General features: G+C 32.7%; 2 protein-coding genes and 1 pseudogene across 2 annotated transcripts; 2 read left to right on the forward strand and 1 right to left on the reverse strand.

Annotated features, from left to right (window-relative positions):
* Positions 1-4440: 4440 nt before the first annotated feature.
* Positions 4441-11655, forward strand: LOC106349275 (uncharacterized protein At3g27210). The gene is made up of 4 exons (XM_048735389.1): positions 4441-4695; positions 4942-5028; positions 10890-10970; positions 11059-11655. Exons 1-4 carry the CDS (start codon positions 4572-4574, stop codon positions 11457-11459), a joined length of 693 nt encoding a protein of 230 aa, XP_048591346.1. The 5' UTR covers positions 4441-4571; the 3' UTR covers positions 11460-11655.
* Positions 11656-12193: 538 nt separating this feature from the next.
* LOC106352411 (mavicyanin-like) lies at positions 12194-13117 on the forward strand. The gene is made up of 2 exons (XM_013792050.3): positions 12194-12425; positions 12509-13117. Exons 1-2 carry the CDS (start codon positions 12260-12262, stop codon positions 12904-12906), a joined length of 564 nt encoding a protein of 187 aa, XP_013647504.1. The 5' UTR covers positions 12194-12259; the 3' UTR covers positions 12907-13117.
* A 2482-nt stretch (positions 13118-15599) lies between these two features.
* Positions 15600-15684, reverse strand: LOC125575996 (annotated as a pseudogene).
* Between the last annotated feature and the right edge of the window lie 3842 nt (positions 15685-19526).

Raw genomic sequence — 19526 nt, forward strand, 5'->3', positions numbered from 1 at the left:
CATAGCTTGTTATATCCAACAGTCACCAGACATGAGATGATGAGTCAATATATATGGAGGTCTATTTACATCCTAGACTGGTTTGGTTATGCATGGCTGTTGAGAGTTGGTTAAGACTATTTAACCAGCTGGTATGTATTTGAACTTTGAAGCTATTTTTAAAGAAAGTTGAATCAAATGAAGGACTAATCAAATAAAATATCAATTGTGTGAGATCATTTTGTTCATTTTTGTCTGCGTATGAATCATTCGCAAAGTCATGCTCTGATGTAACTATTTCAGAATAAGGACAAAAATATAAGATAGAGACTTAAAATAGTTATCGTGGTCGGTCCATGAGAACGACATGTTCTATTTGCTTGTTTTGTTTAGTGTAGAAGTCATTACCCACATGTTACCTTCTCTCATTTTGTAATCTTTCTCTGTAACTAATAATGATAGCTAATATAATAACAGCTATGTCAAAATTGTATTTAGTGTCAATATTCAAAGACAACGCTTATCATTTTATATTATTTTGGTTCAGATGGTCAGTTTCTAATAGTTAGGTTGACAAATTATAGTTTAGGAAGCTGGCTTTAAAAACATATGTTCAAATGTAAATCATTTTACAGAATGCACACCTCTATGTTGGTAGAGTTTTTGCATGTCAATTTACGGGTTTTTAACTTTGTTTAACCAAACAAATTAAATTGGATTCCTCTAATATCGTGAACCATTAGAAGTGGGCATCACACACATCACACATGACACACCTTCCACTTTTACTGTTCCACTTTTTGTTTGAATGCTTTCTTGGATCCTTGTGCATTGTCTTGACTCTTGAACCGATAACAACACATTACCCATGCCATCATTTCTTCTCTAAAGATTCCATTTGTTATTAGATTTTGGTTTTAGCTAAAATTTTATTTCTTTTATTTTTAATCTGGTTTCCGAACACATAGTATCTTACTATGTATTTGTACAATATTGGCTTCATGCTTCCAAGATAACAAAGTTATAGACGTATGTAACAAACGATGTTTTAGTTACGTTTTAAAATACATGACTTCTAGGTTCTAGCTATTTTGCTATCGCATCCTGGTTTTACGATCAGCTAGCTATGCATAAACTATTACGTTACTTGATTTACACGATAACTTTCTCAAATTATTTCACATAAACCTCGATCTAAACCTTCTACAAAAAAAAAACTATAGACCAAATAAAAACCAGCACAGCTTGTCAGTGATATGTGGTAGACGATAACATACTTGCAAGTTACAACACTTCTAAGTTGCAATGGCATTTTCTTCTTGAGATATTTTGTCAATGACTACAAACTTGTATTTAGCAAAAAAAAAAAAGACTACAAACTTGTGACACAATTTTTTTTTTAAAAACGAACTTTGAAAATTTGATGCTTAGTGGGCGTTTGTCTATATATAATTATAAATTATCCTACTATATAAAAGAAGCTAAATCCTAGCTTCCTAAGCGCTGCCACATGGACAAAATAATCAGAACCAACCATTATGCCATGTCATTTTGGATTGGGCTTTAAAAAAAAAAAACCAACCATTAAAATGTGTGAAGAGTCACGGTTTAACCCAGTTAACTCCAGTTACATCATAATAAAACAACTAGACTTTGATCCGTGCAGGTGCGCGGATGTATATTTTGAAAATATGTTGATATTTGTTTTTCATGTAATTTTTAGGGTTTGGCAAAATGAATCCAAGGAACAGAACCGATACCGATCCAAAAATATATTACCAAACCCAAACATAAATTGATTAAATATTTAAATTATTCAAAATTTTGTTATTTAGAGAAACGAATCTGATCTGAACCGAAGTATTCGGGTATCCGAATTTATCTAAAAATAGATTTATATACTTATATATATTAATTATTTTTAGATTTAACGTATATAAAACATCAAGAATGATACTTTTAATTGGTTTAAATACTTGAAAATATATATAGATAGTCAAAAGTAAATATCTGAAATAGTTAAAGTATACTCAAATCACCAAAAATACTTAAAATAATTATTGATTCTGTATCCAAAATTTAAAATCAAGCCAATTGATATGTTAAGCTTAGGTATTCTGACATATGTTATTTAAATTTATAGGTAATATATTATTTTATTTATAGATTTTGAGAAATTTAAAATATATAATGATTTAAAACTTTTAAAAATAATTTAAATGGATTATCCAAACTCGAACCAAACCCGCAAAGATCCGAATCGAACTCAAACCAAAATTTAGAGACATACTAATAAGGCTAAAATCTTTGACTCCGAAAACCCGAAACGCAAACCGATCAGAACCAAATCCGTATGGGTACCCGAAAGCCTATCCCTAGTTAATTATAAAAGGTTCAGAAATCCATATAGATGACCACTACATAAATCATTATTTTTATTATATACGCTGTCTTTTGTATTCCTCATTCTCACTCCATTTGTTATTTTGTTGTGGTCACGGAAAGAGAAATCTGATGACAATACTATTGGATTCACAAGCATCATAAAATTCATTATTAATATTAAAATTAATAATTACGAGTTTGATTAACGTTTGTCGACAAAACAAAATTTGCCGTATGCATCAATCAGTCCCATGTACAGTCAAATTCGTAAGAGATAATATTTTATGAGCTAAAATGAAAAAGTTTGATAAACAAATTTGGCATCCAGTGATAATACAGGGTTGGACCGTCACCAATTCCAAAAATATTGATTAGTAAACCCAATCAATCAAATAACACAATAATCCAAAATATAAACAACGTATTAGACAAATTTATATACTCAACTACATTTAAATACTTTTATTGATACTACACACAAAAAACTCGAAATGTTAGAGCAACTAGCTAGAAAAAAAGATTGGACTAGTCACTTAAAAACAGAAATAACTTGGTTTCTTTTGAGCAAAAAAAAAAACTTGGTTCAAAGTGTGAATTTGATTACACTGTAGAGCATATATATAGTTTGAGATTTAACCCGACATATGATGATAAATTTATAATCTAATTTCATAAATTGCACTGATATACATTTTTAAACTTCATTCGCTGTTGGCAGATAAAACCCTAGCTAACTTCAAATTCAAAACAATCTATTCATTGTATGACATTTTAAAATTCATCTATTATTTACATTGTATATCCCATCGTCCAGCTGTATGTATATGAAATATCGTTATCTAGTATCATTCACCACTTTGTATAAAAATATATAAAATTAATTTACCATATATATAGTATCGCCCTTCAGGCCTTCACCATACCACTAGTATAAAATAAAATAGCTGAATTATATGGAGCCGCTTTTATGGTTATCCTAAAGAGGCAATATGTCCCTTTTAGCCAACAGAAAAATGTCCTTTTGGAGATCAGAAGATCGATTTCGCTGAAGTAAGTTGTGACTAAAATGTTAATGCAAATAATCAAAGAGTACATTTGTATTTATTAGTTTCCCAACGATAGTTGTTGCTGCATCTAATATTTTCGGTTAATTAATGGTGCTAATCTTCATATTTCATATAGAAAACAATAAGAAACTAATCCAGTATATATATAGTAAGTCATTTTTTTTTGTTAAATATATTGTCTACACGCAGTCTAGATCAAGTATCATCTTAAATCTTACTAAACGATAATCTTTCCTTTTTTGTTTTTGGATAAGAAAAACGATAATCTTTTCAGTTTTCACTTTTCAGCACGCAAATATATTTCATATACTGGTAAATATACGTTTGACAAAAAAAGACAATTGTTAGGTGGTAGATCTTAGACTTTTAAACGCCGCAGGACCATTGTTGTCAAAATATGTAAATGTATTTTCATATATCGTTAAATATCATAAGATAAATGCAATGCATCTTTAGCTGTTTACAGTAGAATCCAAAACTATAAATAAAGTGACGAGACTTCTAATATATCCAAATGTAATCCAACATCAACCGCATAACATAATCTAGATCCCATTGCTGAAGAGTAAAGACATATATATTAACCTCATTACAAAAGAAAAAGATCATCTCTAGTGAATCCAAAATTCACTTTCATCATCAGTTACTTTAATCAATGAGAGTTACTTCTCACCGCTCCAATTTCTGACTGTCAAATTACATTTTCAAATCAAATTAATTAAGAAAACAAGACTGCATGAACCGGCAAGTTTTTATATAATAAGTGAGAAATTACGAGTTACCTTTTTTCCAAAGACCCTAATTAATTTCGAGTCATACGTAATCAGGGATTTTACAAAAGCGCCACGTTACTCATAAAAAGAGTCACGCATGGGTCCCACCATGATATTCACACGATGAAGACGTGGAGTCCATGAAACGACACCGTTGTAACACGAAAACTGAGTGGGCACCGTGTCCGTCTGGGACCCACATATTACCTTCCCCGACGAACCAAAAAAAGAAGAAGAAGAATCATATAGTTCCTTCTGTCTTCACATACCTCTCAATCAAAAACTCTCTTTCGTTCTCTCTCTCTATAGAGTCTTTTAATTTATTTTTTAAAAATCGATACCAGTGAATGTTGTCTTCTTCGTCGTCATGGTAACACCAGAATCTCCCACGAAAGATAATAATTCAGCTCCGATGACTGTGAAAAACGACAGCGTTACGATCATTTCTAATTCCTTGTACTCATCGTCTCCTTCTGCGAAGAAACTCTTCGGTATTTTTTTTTTCTGTCTCAATTTCTTATAATCGAGAGAGAGACCATCGTCTCTGTGTTTTGATCTTCAGATTTTATATTATTATTGTTTTGGTAAATCAAGAAATGATTAGTTCATGATGATATTGAATCTGACTGTGGGGTGTCTTCTCAGATATTATATATATATATATATATATATATATATATATAAAAGTTAATACTTTTGCTTATGATTTTTATATGTTTATTCAATTCAATTCTCAGAATCGCCGATAAAGAGTACATCGGTTCAGGTGGCTTCTCCGGCTGTCAAGTCTCGGTGGTCGTTTTCCTCTTCAAAGAAAAGCTTCGGTATTTATTACATAAAGATCTCTCTTTTTGAATTTAACTCGTGTCCTAATTGGTCTTGGTCTTTGTCTGATGTTCAGTTTAGTTATTGTCCGATCTAAGAGCACTTGCAATGGTCATCCCCACATTGGGATCCTTGGGAATTGTTTATTATAAATTTTTTTGGTTTTTTTTTTGTTTGAACAGTGAAGGATTCGAGTCCAAAAAGCTCGTCCAATGGTGATCCCGAAGACGGAGTCCTTAACATTAAAATATTATTTTTTTTAAAAAAAAATTGAAATTGAAAATTTATTAATTGCATAATTAAAATAAAAGGTACAAGGATTCAATTTAAAGATACAAGGATTAAAAGATACAAGGATTAAAAGATACAAGGTTTAAATATAAAGATACTAATTATTAATCTTCATCGCCAAATTTATTCCAAATGTTTTCGATCAAATCATTCTTCAATCGTTCATGAGTTTGCCTATCACGAAGATCATTTCGGTTGGGAAATATATTATTGAGAATTGTCGGGATTTCGTTTAGTGTAGGGTTTGCGTTTAGGACCTCCGAAGTTCTGGAAGATTCTCCTTCTTCAAATTCTGAAATATCGTACCGCATTGAATAACCATCTCGTTCATCCTCAACTATCATATTGTGTAGTATGATACATGCTCTCATTATCTTCCCTATCTTCTCTTTGGCCATTGTACGAACCGGGTTTTTCACAATCGCAAACCGAGCTTGCAATACTCCAAAAGCCCGTTCGACATCTTTTCGGACTGATTCTTGAACTTGAGCAAATAACTGTTGTTTAGGACTTTGAGGGAGTGTGATAGTTTGGATAAATGTTGACCATTTTGGATATATACCATCCGTGAGGTAATATGCCAACTTATACATGTGGTTGTTGACCATGTACCTCACCCTGGGAGCTCGACCTTCTAAAAGGTCATCAAACACAGGAGATCGATCGAGGACATTAAGATCATTTAAGGTACCTGGAAGACCAAAAAATGCGTGCCAAATCCAAAGATCTTGTGAAGCTACGGCCTCTAGGACAATAGTCGGTTTTCCGTGGCCACGGGCGTACTGTCCTTTCCAAGCGGTTGGACAATTTTTCCACTCCCAGTGCATACAGTCAATGCTCCCGACCATCCCAGGAAACCCTCGTTTCTCTCCCATATCGAGTAGTCGTTGAAGATCCTCTGCTGTGGGTGGTCGCAGATACTCATCTCCGAATAACTGTATTATCCCATCAGTGAAATGATGTAAACAAGAAAGTGCAGTGCTCTCACCAAGTCGGAGATATTCGTCAACCGTGTCAGCCGAATTTCCATAAGCAAGTAGACGAATTGCTGCCGTACATTTTTGTAGTGCAGTAAGACCCCACCTCCCCGTTGCATCTTTTCTTTGCTGAAAGAATGGAAAGAATTGTTCAAGGCCATCGACAATACGCATGAATAATCCCTTATTCATGCGGAATCGGCGTCTGAAAGTTTGTATCGAATATGTCGAATGGTCGTCGTTGAAGTAGTCATTGCTTAGCTGGTGGTGTCCTCCTTCGCGGTGTCGTTCAGTATAGCTACGGGTCCTTTGCGGTATGGGTTCGGCCTCCACTATATCGTCGTAAATTTCGTCAATGAAATCTTCGATAATATCATCCAATCTCTCCTCAATTTCATCATTTTCATCAGATGAAGATGACGACATTGCTTATCCTGGTGGATAAATAATAAGTTGCTTAGAAGATTTCTTATATTTTGATTTTTTCTACTTTTAAATCTTCTCTATTTTTTTCTTATAAGTTAAAAATATTTAGAGTATTTCTACTTTTAAATCTTTTCTAGTTAAAAATATATTGATTTTTCTACTTGTAAATCTTCTCTCTTTTTTTTTTTATAAGTTTTAAATATTTAGAACATATATTAACAAGTTGAAAACAACTACTTAAAAGTTAAAACATATATTAACAAGTTGAAAACATAAGAGAACGACAAGAGAACAGCTAGCTGCGGAACAACCTAGGTAGGATTGAGCTCTGTGGATATATTAATAAAGCATTACCTAAGACTGAATGCATGTAAAACTGAAACAAAATGCATGTAGTTACGAAACAACCTAGCGAGCAAAATGCATGTAAAACTGAAACAAAATGACAAGTGAAATACAAATGCAAGTTAAGCCATATGAAACAACAACCGAAACCTGATTATGGTTATGGTACAGAGAAGCAAGTTGATGAGATGGATACAAAGGATTGAGAGAAGCAAGTAGCAGACAAATATTACAATGTTGAGGAGAAAGAGATACATATCCGAGTACTTATACTACAAGAAGGGAAAACCCGTGACTTATGAGCAGGAGCTACATGCCAAAATGCTCTCAGTACTCTAAAACCACCCGTGACAACTCCGCATTAGCTAAGGAACAAAAGAACCGCTATCCTCCCGTGACCTCAAAGAACTACCTGCAACAACACGTTTAAAAAATGGTTAGTTTAGCTGTAACAACTAAGCAAGTACACACATCACACAACAAGTACTAACTTTTCCTACAAGTGACCCCAAAGAACACACAGTACACATCATAACATTTCAGACATAAGCTTCATTTTTAGTGTTGTTTCGATCTCAGACAATGGCTCTTTCTTGGCAAGCAAGCGATCAAGGACTTTATTTCTAGACAGTTTTTCCTTAAGTTCCAAAACGCCTTGTAGCTTAGACAACTCCTCATCTCGACCACTCTTCTTCTTCTTACTGGCACCTTTCGCAGCCTTTACCCCGACGGGTCTATCCTCATCTTCTCCAACAACATTTTCTTCTGGTCCGTCAAGATCCACCACTGGCCTCCGCTTTTCCTTTCCACCATCCTTAGCCATATATGTGGAGGCCCATTTCTGCTCATGCCTGAGCTCTCTCCAGCAGTGATCGAGTGTGAACTTGGTATCGTACTTGGTGAAGAATATGTCGTAAGCAGCTTTGATCACATCATCATCATTTTGGCCGCTTCTCTGCTCCCTCAGCGCCTGGTTGTAGCAACCAGTGAATCTGGATACTTCATGATTGATCCTAGACCACCTCTGCTTACAAGAAGTAACCTCCCGCGGTACTTCCCCAACGAGCTGAGGGCTGGCGTTGTAGTAGTCTACAATACGCTTCCAGAAAGCAACAGCTCTCTGCTCGTTGCCTACGAGAGGGTCCTTACTGGTGTTAAGCCAAGCACCAATAAGGATCCTATCCTCTTTGGGTGTATATTTCCTTCTATCTGGAAAGGTCTTAACAGACTCTTCAGGGACTTGCCTACGAGACTGACCAGGGACTTGCCTACGAGACTGACCAGGGACTTGACTAGGACACTCAGGACGGATTTGGCTAGGACACTCAGGAGAGATTTCGCTAGGAGAATCATCAGGAGTTTGAGACCCAAGCCAAAAAGGCTCGGGTGATTCAAGATCTACTGGCATTTGACTGAACAGAAGGTGTCTATAACCCGACATGCTCTAAAAATGCTCTGTGTTACTCAAGTAGTTACACAGAGCCTTAAGTAATACAAGTTCTAATTTATTATACAATAACACCCTATCAAATCTGAGCAGTTTGGAAGATAGGAAGCAAACTAAAAGCAATTAACAAATATCAGTAGCATTTATTAATACAGTCCTAGTTATTTAGGTTATCTAATTAAATCCTATGTACTATAACAGCTATTTAACCAAACACCATTCAATTATACAGCAATTTAAACGTAGAACATTTAAAACCAATCAAATCACACTGGTTTTTATCTACCTACAAAAACCATTCAATACATCTACAATCCTATTTGAATTTTTTTTTAACGGATAGAAAAGAAAAGCAGAGTACCTTTACTTTTTTCGCCATTGGACATGTGATAGAACAGTCCCCATTGAAGCCTTCGCAGCTACTCCTGCAAATAAGTAACATGAGGCAGTCAAATGTTTTAATACAAACGCATAAACTGAAAATGAAATACAAATAAGTCAAGAGCTTACCATGTAGAACCAAGATTACCAAACCTATGACCACTAGCAGGCACACCATTAGCTTAACTCGTGTGGTTTCCTTTCCTGCGTCGTACAAAGTCTTCTCTAGCAGCAGCAGCTTCTGCTCTCTCTCTGCAACTGCTTCCTTAAGCCTTCTTATCTCCGTCTGAAAGTCCCTCATCTCCTCCAAGACCGCGTCATCCAACCACTTCCAGATGTGAGTGGCTCCATCAACGACATTGTTGCAGGTGAAATACCTACGGCCTGGATCTTTTTCCGTGTAGGCTGTAGCAACAACCGGCTCACTCCCACAGTAGCAGATCGTCGGGATGCCATCATCCCCCTCAGGTTGAGGTTGGTTCTGAAACGGCTCTCCATTACCGAAGCTACTCTGAGCTTCATCGGCGTAGATCTGAGCTTCAGCTTCGAGAAGTGAGGTGATGTCGACGGACGCTGATGATGAGGACGGCTGGCTATAGCTATACCTTCCCATTTTTGTTAACCTGCAAAGAAAGAGACAAGCAAAAAGCAAAGATTAGCACTAATGTTGATAAACAATAAGAAAGACGAACTTATCAACACTAAATAGAGCGGCAACCATAAATCGAATGGGAAAAATGCACAATTTTCAAATCCGTAATTCGATCGACACCCGAAAAGGGTTTTGAAATCCCTAAATCAATCGAGACCCAAAAGGGTTTTCAAATCCCTAAAGCGACCGAGACCCAAAAGGGTTTTCAAACCCTAATATAAAAAATCCCCAAATCGCAGCTTTTTTGCGAACCCTAATTTTGATACAAACGATCCCAACTCGATTGAATATAAATGGAAACAATCTAGCTCGATTAATATAGAAGAAAACGCTTCTACTTACCTTGAGGATCACACGGAGTTGAATCGCGACGGTGGGATCCGACAAATCGCCCTAGAGAGTTGAGAGGTTTTTTTTTTCTTTGCTTTCGTCGAAATGAATTTTTTTTTTCCCCATTACCAAACACAAACGCTCCTCCGTCCAATCTCTCTCCGCCACGTCGCCCACGGACCGGGTCCGTCAAGATGCTATTTACGGATCAATCCGTCAAATGGGCTGGGTTTATATTAATTAAAAAATCAAAAAAGTGCAACGGACCGGGCTAACGGACTCGATGTCATCCCCCGTTGCAAGTGCTCTAACTACACACTCTCTTATTACATCGACGTTCAACATAATTGCACATGTGGTGGAGGTTCTGTGATCGAAAAAAATTACTAGTATTATCTCAAATTATTATTCCATTAGTGGTTTTTTCTAAATTAATCAATTTGACTAATTGAGAGAGACTTTTATGTGATAAGATCATATCTCTGATTCGATTTCTTCCATTAATAGAATTAAAGTAAAAAAAAAAAAGATTTTTATTCCCAAAGACTTTCCCGTGACAACAGAGTTTTTTTTTTTTGTTTCTTACAACGGGAAAAAAGGTAACTTGAAAAGACAGAGAGCTATTTTGGTGAATTGTGTTTCAAAAAGTTGTCTACTTTACCTGTGACCCAGATCTGAAATAACTGTGTAAAAGTATGGAAACACTCTTCTTGATCTTTGGTTCCATTGTTTTTCACGCTTTAATTTGAACAAGTGGGTTTTTGAAAATTTATAAATTTTTACCCGGGAACTTTAGTATATGGTTCATATTTAATCTCTTTTTAGGCATTGCTTTTAGTGTAGTTCTTCTGTTTTAAAGGGGTTTACACTTCTTCTTCTAGTAGTTCTTTGTCTGTTTTGGTCTGTTCTGTCTTAAGATGGTGTCTGAATCAAAAGGTTCGAAATACACATGTATGAATGAATCACACACATTTACGTTCTTGTTCTAATGTTTTTAATTTTATTCTACAGGAAGTAAAGATGAAACCTTTTTCGATACCCAGCAATGGCTACAATCTGACTCAGACGATGATTTCCACAGCGTTAATGGCGGTAGGATCTTTTTCTTTTTCTTTTTTTTTTCTTGTTGGATTTGACTTAGTCAAGCTCCAGAATCTTGATTTTATACATTTTTACTCAGATTTCACTCCTTCGCGTGGAAACACTCCTAAGAGCAGCTTCTCGGACAGACTTCCTCGCATCAACAACCTTATATTCCACGAGAATAAGCCTTCTCGAGGCTCTTCCCCAGCGCCAAAACCGAGGAGGAAGAAGCTTGGTGATCTCTTCAGAGAAAGTATAAGAGAAGAACGAGAGGAAAGCTCTGGAGGGTCATCTTCTCTCAGCTCTCCTTATCTCTCTGGTGAAAACTCAGGCGAGTTCAACAAGGTCGCCATTGAGGACTCTAGCGTAAAGGAAGAGAAGAAGAAGTCTAACTGGCAGCATCATCGTTGTCTTCCTGGTTTCTCTGCGTGTGGTGGAAGTTTCATGGAGAGGAGGAAGAAGATGAGCTCTGAAACTGGGGTTGTTGCTGTGAAATGAGATGCAGAGAGAACAATATTGTTGTGTATATGATAAAATGAGAGAGAGATCTCAGAGAAAAAAAAGCTCTTGTGAATTTTTACAAGTACTACTTCACTTGCTGTGATGAGAAGAAAATGAATCCCATAGTTGAAGAGATTATGTAAAAAAAGAAGAGATGTTCTGGTGTTGTTGAAGAAATGATGACTATTGGATCTTTGGCTTGTGTGAAGTTTAAAAAATCTTACCATGGTTCATTGTTGCTTACACTTCTGTGATATAAAAATAAAACTTACCATGGTTTATGAGCTTACAACAAATAGTTTTCAAGTTCAATGGTGATAAACTTGAATGATAATTTTCATTATTACAGTAAACCAGCTTTACTAGTTCGCTTTTAATATTTAAAATGAAAATGGTTCAAAGAAAAACACAAGAGGAAATAGAAGCTTTATGTGAAACAAGTAGTTAACCACCAATGGTAAAAGTTCTATTTACAAACCGGGTGGTTCTTAAATCTTGCTTGCATGCTAAGGCTTTTTTGGCTCCTTAACTTATTCGGCAATTCTGATGCAAACGTTCTACTTGAACACATAAAAATATCAAAAACAAACAGAACACAAATACTAATTTAAAGATATGCCAACTACTAAAGATCTTAGCTTCGATTCAACTCCAAGCTTGTTTTTGTTTCTGTTTCTTTTCTTCCTAACTTTTATAACTTAAGCAACCAATGTCATGCATTGCCGTGTATATATAAGTACTAGCTAGCAGCAGCTTAACGTAGTATTTCTAAACAGCGTCCAATTCATTAAAAACCAATGACAATGCAAGCAGCTCTAGTTATCCTGGTTTTCTCCGGTTTACTTGCGGTTAAGACAACTTTAGCAGCACAGCATGTGATAGGCGGGAGCCAAGGCTGGGAACAATCCGTTGACTTTGATTCTTGGTCGTCCGATAAATCTTTCAAAGTCGGCGATCAACTTGGTATGTGTTTCTCTAAATTCAATTTTCTTAAACCGACCGGTTCATGCTAACCAAACCGTTTTTTTTTTGTTCGTTCCTTGTAGTTTTCAAATATTCCGGACTACACAGCGTTGTAGAGCTGGGAAGCGAAGCGGCATACAAGAGCTGTGACCTGGGAACACCTGTAAATTCCTTAAGCTCTGGAAACGACGTCGTTAAGCTGTCGAAAACCGGTACTCGTTATTTCGCATGTGGGACCCCAGGGCATTGCCAGTCAGGCATGAAGGTTAAAGTCAACGTTGTCTCTGCTGACTCCACCGCCGTTCCCTCTCCGGGTTCGGATTCAAGCTCCGATTCAGATTCGGGCTCCAGCAACGGCTCAGATTCGGGTTCGAGCAACGGCTCAGGTTCGCGTTCGAGTTCCGGTCAGGGGCTACGTGCTTCCACTGGATATATTTTAGCTGTGGGATCGTTGGTTATTGGACTTGTTTGGGCTTACTGATATTGCATCAAAAACATTTTCGGAGGGGAGAAAATTAATAATTTTGTGAGTTATAATCCGTATTTGTTGTATTTTCATCATTATGTATTTCGAATATTGCATTTGTGATTTTGTTCTTTTATCCGTATTTTCTCAATTACTTTGGTTTCTCACCCGCTTCTTGTCCACTTGATTGGTCCGGTTGGAATATTATCTATTATGCCTTTTAATATGCCAACTTTTTAATAATTATTCAATCTGCTTAGAATTTTATTTATTTTGTTCTTAAATAAGTTTAGTACAGATAACATAAACCATACAAAATTCAGCGCAACCTTCTATTCTCTCCGTTTCAAAATGTTACATATTCCGGAGATAAAAATTGTTTCAAAATTTTTTTTTTTTATATTTTCAATGCATGTTTTATTATGCAAATTTCAAAAAACTTAATTTCATTTATTGGATTTTTATTGGTTTAAAATTATGAAAAATTAATCACAAAAATTATGCACATTTAATATGTTTTATTAAAATGTGTGAAAAATCTAAAATATGTAACATTTTGAAACTGATGGAGTATTACTTCTTTGAAGTTTTACATTAGTTTCCAGCTCACTTAAACTAAACTAGAGCTTGATCCGTGCGGATATTTGTTTAACATAATAGACATACTAAATTAATGTAATAATTGTACAAATATACACACATCAGGATGTTTGTTTGATTTATAATAAATAACATTTATGGCAGATCGACGATTTTTAATTGTCTATAATTTGTTGATTGCTCATATTGCGGTTACATGTAAAACCAATTAAAATGATATGTTATATAACATATTCGTCAATTAATATTTTAACTAGAGTAACCATTTTTATTGTATTTATTTATAAATTAAAATACCAATTATTATATTTATGTATATTAATAAATATATCTTTCCTAAATAAAATGTATTTATTTGTTTTAGTAAGATAGATAGATAGATAGATAAATAGATAGATAGATATATATGTCTCTAAGTTTATTTACCAAATAAATTCTAATTATATGTTCATTTTTGAGAAAAATATATTAAATTGAAATTTAGATGTTGTATTTTTACAATTCAAATATATATATATGTGTGTGTGTGTGTGAATTATATTAATCATCAAATTATTTAACATATATTTTAAAAATAATTTTCAATGTTTTAACAAAAACATTTATAGTTTGTATTCTGTATGGGAAATGAAATAATAATATATATTAATATATAACATTTAAAGTTGTAGTTACATTTTAAATAAATTTGTTTTAATATGCTGTAAAATTTGGTTAGAGTATATTCCGATTAATGGATAATTGTTGGTTAGATAATAATCTAATTAAGATAAAAGCATAAAAATGATGGTAAGTGTGGTTAAGATAAAAATGAAAAATGGTATTATGAATGTGGTAGTTTAGACAATTTTTGAGAAAGTTCGCCCCCCCAAGTCCGTAAATTTAATAAACAATTATGAAAAACACATCCAATAACTAATTCATGATTAAAACATAGACTCTAAAAAATAAAATAAAAAATCATAATCTTGATATTATTCAGAAATATTTATTTTAAAATTATAATTGGTTATTCATATAATATTGTTTATTTTATCTTCAAATACAACAACATATATAAGATTTCGTTAACATGTGTATTTCTGAATAGCAAAGGTCAATATTCCATTTGTTACGTTGATGATGAAAAATCAGCTGTATTGGAGCTTAAACCAAGTCGAGATTGACAATTGGGTTATATGGTATTGCTTGACGTCCGGTTAATTATTACTCAATGATTTACGATTATTAAAGCCGGTTATCAGTTGTACTTTGTTTAATATAAAAGCAAAGTTCGTGTGTTGTACACGTTATCAGAGAAATATATATTGTATTAGGGTTACAAACTTTAGGTCACAGCCGTTGTGTGATTTTGGAGAGTTAGTGATTTGCTTTGCCAGACCTCAGAGACGTAGCCACATCGGTGAACTCTGGATAATCAATTAATCTATGTGTGTAAACTTGTGCAACGTGAGTTCGAGGTTGAACGACTTCACGGTTTAGGTCGAATATCAAAACAAGCTTGAACACTTAAAAGATTTGACTCTATCTTCTTAAATTATTTGCTCCCTTGCTCACCGGCCGTTAGGACCGGCCGAAAATTAGTTAACTAGTTTATTCTTCTGAATTCATATTCAACCCTTCGTTTCTCTCTATCCAGTACTAATTTTATGTTTATGTTCCTCACTATTTGATCAAGAATGCAGTGTTAATGTAAATCATATTATTTTTCATTAAAGATATATTTCCCTCATTCAACTTTAGTCAGCTTTGAATGTCTTTTATAGTCTTGCTCTAAAGACGAAAACGATATGCTTCCCGATTTACCTTAGATTCGTCAAAATTAAGGCATCCAAAGGTATAACTATTATACTCCTTCTAAATATAAAGAGTCAGCTAAAACCAAATAAAATATTGTTGAAGAATGAAATCAGAGAATGCCCGATAGGCAAAATAAAGAAAATAAATCAAGGTTTTATTCAAACCAAATGCAAATATTGACTAGTGAATCAGTTAACAGAACAGATTGCTCGCAATTAAAATTATAAATAGTCTTCAAATCTTCATGTAAGTCACATAAACAACATATAATTACAATAGAAAATACAATTTACTCGATAGAAATGGAGAAAGTAGCTTTCATATTCATCGGTCTTATACTTTTCTCAACATGTAAGTTTTTCCTAAATCATATCTTAGTTATTCATCACCATTGTAGATTTCTGATTATCACCATCGTTATTATCATCAGTTCATCACGATGACCATATTAATCATTAACAATATATATTATCCTGTCTTACTCTAATAGGCACTCTTATTCTAGCACAATCTTGTGAAACGGTCTCGGATTGTGTTCATCTGAAATGTGTAACGAAGATCAAATGTGAGAACAACCATTGTAAATGCGTCAATCCAAAACACATAGCTTTACCACTTGACACGAACTGTGGTGTTGCTGCTTGCATTGACTTTTGCAAGGCGAAAGGTGAACAAGCTTATGCTTGTATCTTAAACCAGTGTTATTGTCGTAAACCTCCTATCTACTAAGTAACAATATTGGAATGTTCAACTACTGTTATTTCCACAAATTCTCGTTCAAGACTTTTATTATAGTAGCATTTTCTATCAAATAAAAATAATAAAAGAAGATATCAATGTTTCAATTCTACGAAATTTTTCATCAGTTGCCTTTTTCGAGGGCATTTTTCTCAGCGTGGATTAAATTTCAATCATATACTCAAAGTAGTATAAGAGATGTCAATCCAATCCTAAATTGTTTTAAGCAATGAGAATAAAAATTATTTGCCTAATCTAAACAATCAAGATGTAGTTGAATGGTATCAAGTAACTAGCAAGAAATCAAGTTCACAAGAGCAATGAAACTAAACAAGTATTCAATCAATAGTTGAATATGGATCCATGGGCAAGGACACTGATTTAAGATCCTGGGCGTTTTAAACTTAATCCGAAGTACCAACCTTAACCCGAACCGGAAAAACCGAAATCGAATCTGAACTGTTTTACAAAAATATCCGAATGGAACTTATGACCTTACTACTTTGGACTTTGGTTATAACCCGAACCGAACCGAAATCCGAATTAGGATCCGAAGATATTCGAAATTAGTTAAATATGCTAATGTTTTTATATATATTAAGGTGATTTAGATATTTTAGAGTATTCAAAATACTTTTGTAGTTTGTTTTATTTGTTATTTTGAATATTTTTTAGTTAATTAAGATAGCTTAACTAATTTTTAATTAAATTTGTAAATAATTCATATATTTTCAAAAAAAATTTGTCAATTTTTGAGGTTTTTAAAAATATATTTTTGTATGATTTTAAACATTGGTTAAATACGATCCAAACCAAACCCGGAAGGAACCAAACCGAACCCGATCTGATAATTAGTAAAAATCAAATGGTACTTATGAGCATAACACCAAAAATCCGAAAATCCGAATCATCCGGACCGAAACCGAACGGACCACCGAACGCCCATGCCTATGATCAAGATTCAATCTAGAGTACTCATACAATGATCATTCATATTCTATAGATCTAGACAATCTAGACTATTAAAACAGAAGTACATTTTGTACTTAGTCTTGAGTTTTCCTCGATAATTACAATGACAAGCCACTTGAATTAAAACTATGTCGTTTAATACATTCAATAACCGATTATTTCGGTGGCCAGTATCTAAACCCCGATCTAAACTATATAATTTCGTTTGCCTGCCCATTTTTGTTCCACAAAACAACTGGCGAGCCCAATTTTGTTTCAAAGCCCATAAAGGTTCATACGCAGCCCAATATACTCTGGAAATAAAAGGTTTAAACCTCTATAAAAAATTAAAAATCTCAGATCCTCAACGTTTGTTTCCAAATGAATTATCAAGCTAAATAATTATATTTTTATATATGAAGATGATCGTCGGCCAGACATGAACAAGTTAAACGTCGTTACATATAATTTTGATACAAAATTGAAACTAATAATAACTCGTTTCCTTCCAAAACTAAAGACTATTCAAAAAATCATTCCAACTTCTACACAATGACAATTAACTACAAATATACCTAATAATCCTTTTTGGGAAAAAAAACAATAATATGATTTTTTTCTTATCTCTACGCAGTGGCCATATCAATAAATGATATCAATTAACTAACAAAATCATTATATCTAAATTATTAAAATGAAAATACAAATATAATATTTAGCCTTAAGTTTTCCACAATATTAACCAAGATATGCCTCTGGCATTAAAACTCAACGTTTTGATTATTTAATAAACCGAGAATCATATATGCTTAATTATTATTATACCGTTAAATTACTAAACCATTACTTAACCACAACCATCCATTATGTATAGAACGAAATGTAGGAAAGTGGTTGGTTTATTAAATAGATATGGGCCGAAGCATACATGCCAAACAATTCTAGAATCACGTATGCTTAATAAACCAATCAACGTTTAGATTAAAAACCATTACTAAATATCTACATTACACAACAATCAAAATACAATTGCTGGTTAAAAAAATTGTGTTGTATATCATTGACAAACCACCAAATTAAATTTTGATGCTATCTTTACACAAAAAAATTGTGATGCTATCTTAGTTCATGGCATTACCATCAGATTAGTGGTTTGGTCTGCATATACAAATATATGTCATATAATAAGATCATAGTTTATATCAATATTACTATAAATCATGCGATTCAAATTCGATACCAATTTACACAATACGATTTATTCAAATTAAATATAATAATTCAAAATAAAAAATAATCATTTATTATTTTCCAAGTAAAAAAACAACCTTACGATATCAATCAACAACCACAACATCCTTATTTGTTCCTAATCTTGCAGATCAAGTAAAAAATCTTATATTTAAAAATATTTATTCTATAAGCAACTAACAAACATATCATTTTTGAAATAAAATTGTATAGTATATTCACTATTTAATACTGAAAATTCACAACGAACAAAATCTTTGCTATTAATACGCAATTGTTTCAACCTTTTCTAACAAGCTATATATATTTTTTGGAGTTACTTTTCTAATTGGTTTTTATAGTTTCTATCGATTTTTTTCCTTTTTAACGCTATATAAACAAAAACTTTAGATAAGATAGAAATCACAAAATTATACGTTTTCTTGATTAATCAATACTATTAAAACATAAGCAATTTTTATCTACTTACAAATAGTCTAGGTTGGACCATTATATTTAATTATATTTTATATTATTTCTATTCATATCTAATTTAATTATTAAATATACATCATACCTAAAATTAAGGAACTAACTAACTAAACTGTTATCTTTTAAACTAATGAATTTAATTTATATTAATTCGAAATTTTAAATAACTAATCAATTATATTTTAGTTATTAATGTAATACATACTTATATATATATATATTCATTTGTATATATACAATTATATATTAATCTAAATGCAAAAAAAAAAAATTGTTCAAACCCTCACCAAATACATAAAAATATAATTTTATAGTTAGAGTATTAAAAAATATATATATATATGATAAAATAAATATTAATAGTAATTATACGATGAAACATGTTACTATTGATAGGTTTATGAATGTATTTTTTACGGGTTACTGAAAGAGACATGTAACATATATATCAAATATAAACTAATTGAACAAATATATTAACAAAAATATATCATAAAACATTACATTAACATGAATAGATGCCAGAGAGTAAGGGTTAATATTTTAATTATTTAAAAATATAATTATATATATATATAAATTATAAAAATTAAGAACTAAATATAATAAAAATATATATCAAAATAAAATAATAAATATTTACATTTCTAATGCGAATAATGAAATTAACTTTTAAATTTAAAATAAGCCATAGACAAAACATCAAAAAATATCTAATAACATGTGAATAACAAAAGTAAACTAACTAAATAAATAAACAATTTTTTTGCAAACGTAAATCATTAATTTGTAATAGACATATACACATTATTGATACTCAAATC

This window comes from Brassica napus, chromosome A6 (assembly GCF_020379485.1).
Source record: "Brassica napus cultivar Da-Ae chromosome A6, Da-Ae, whole genome shotgun sequence".
NCBI classification, from domain to species: Eukaryota; Viridiplantae; Streptophyta; class Magnoliopsida; order Brassicales; family Brassicaceae; genus Brassica; species Brassica napus.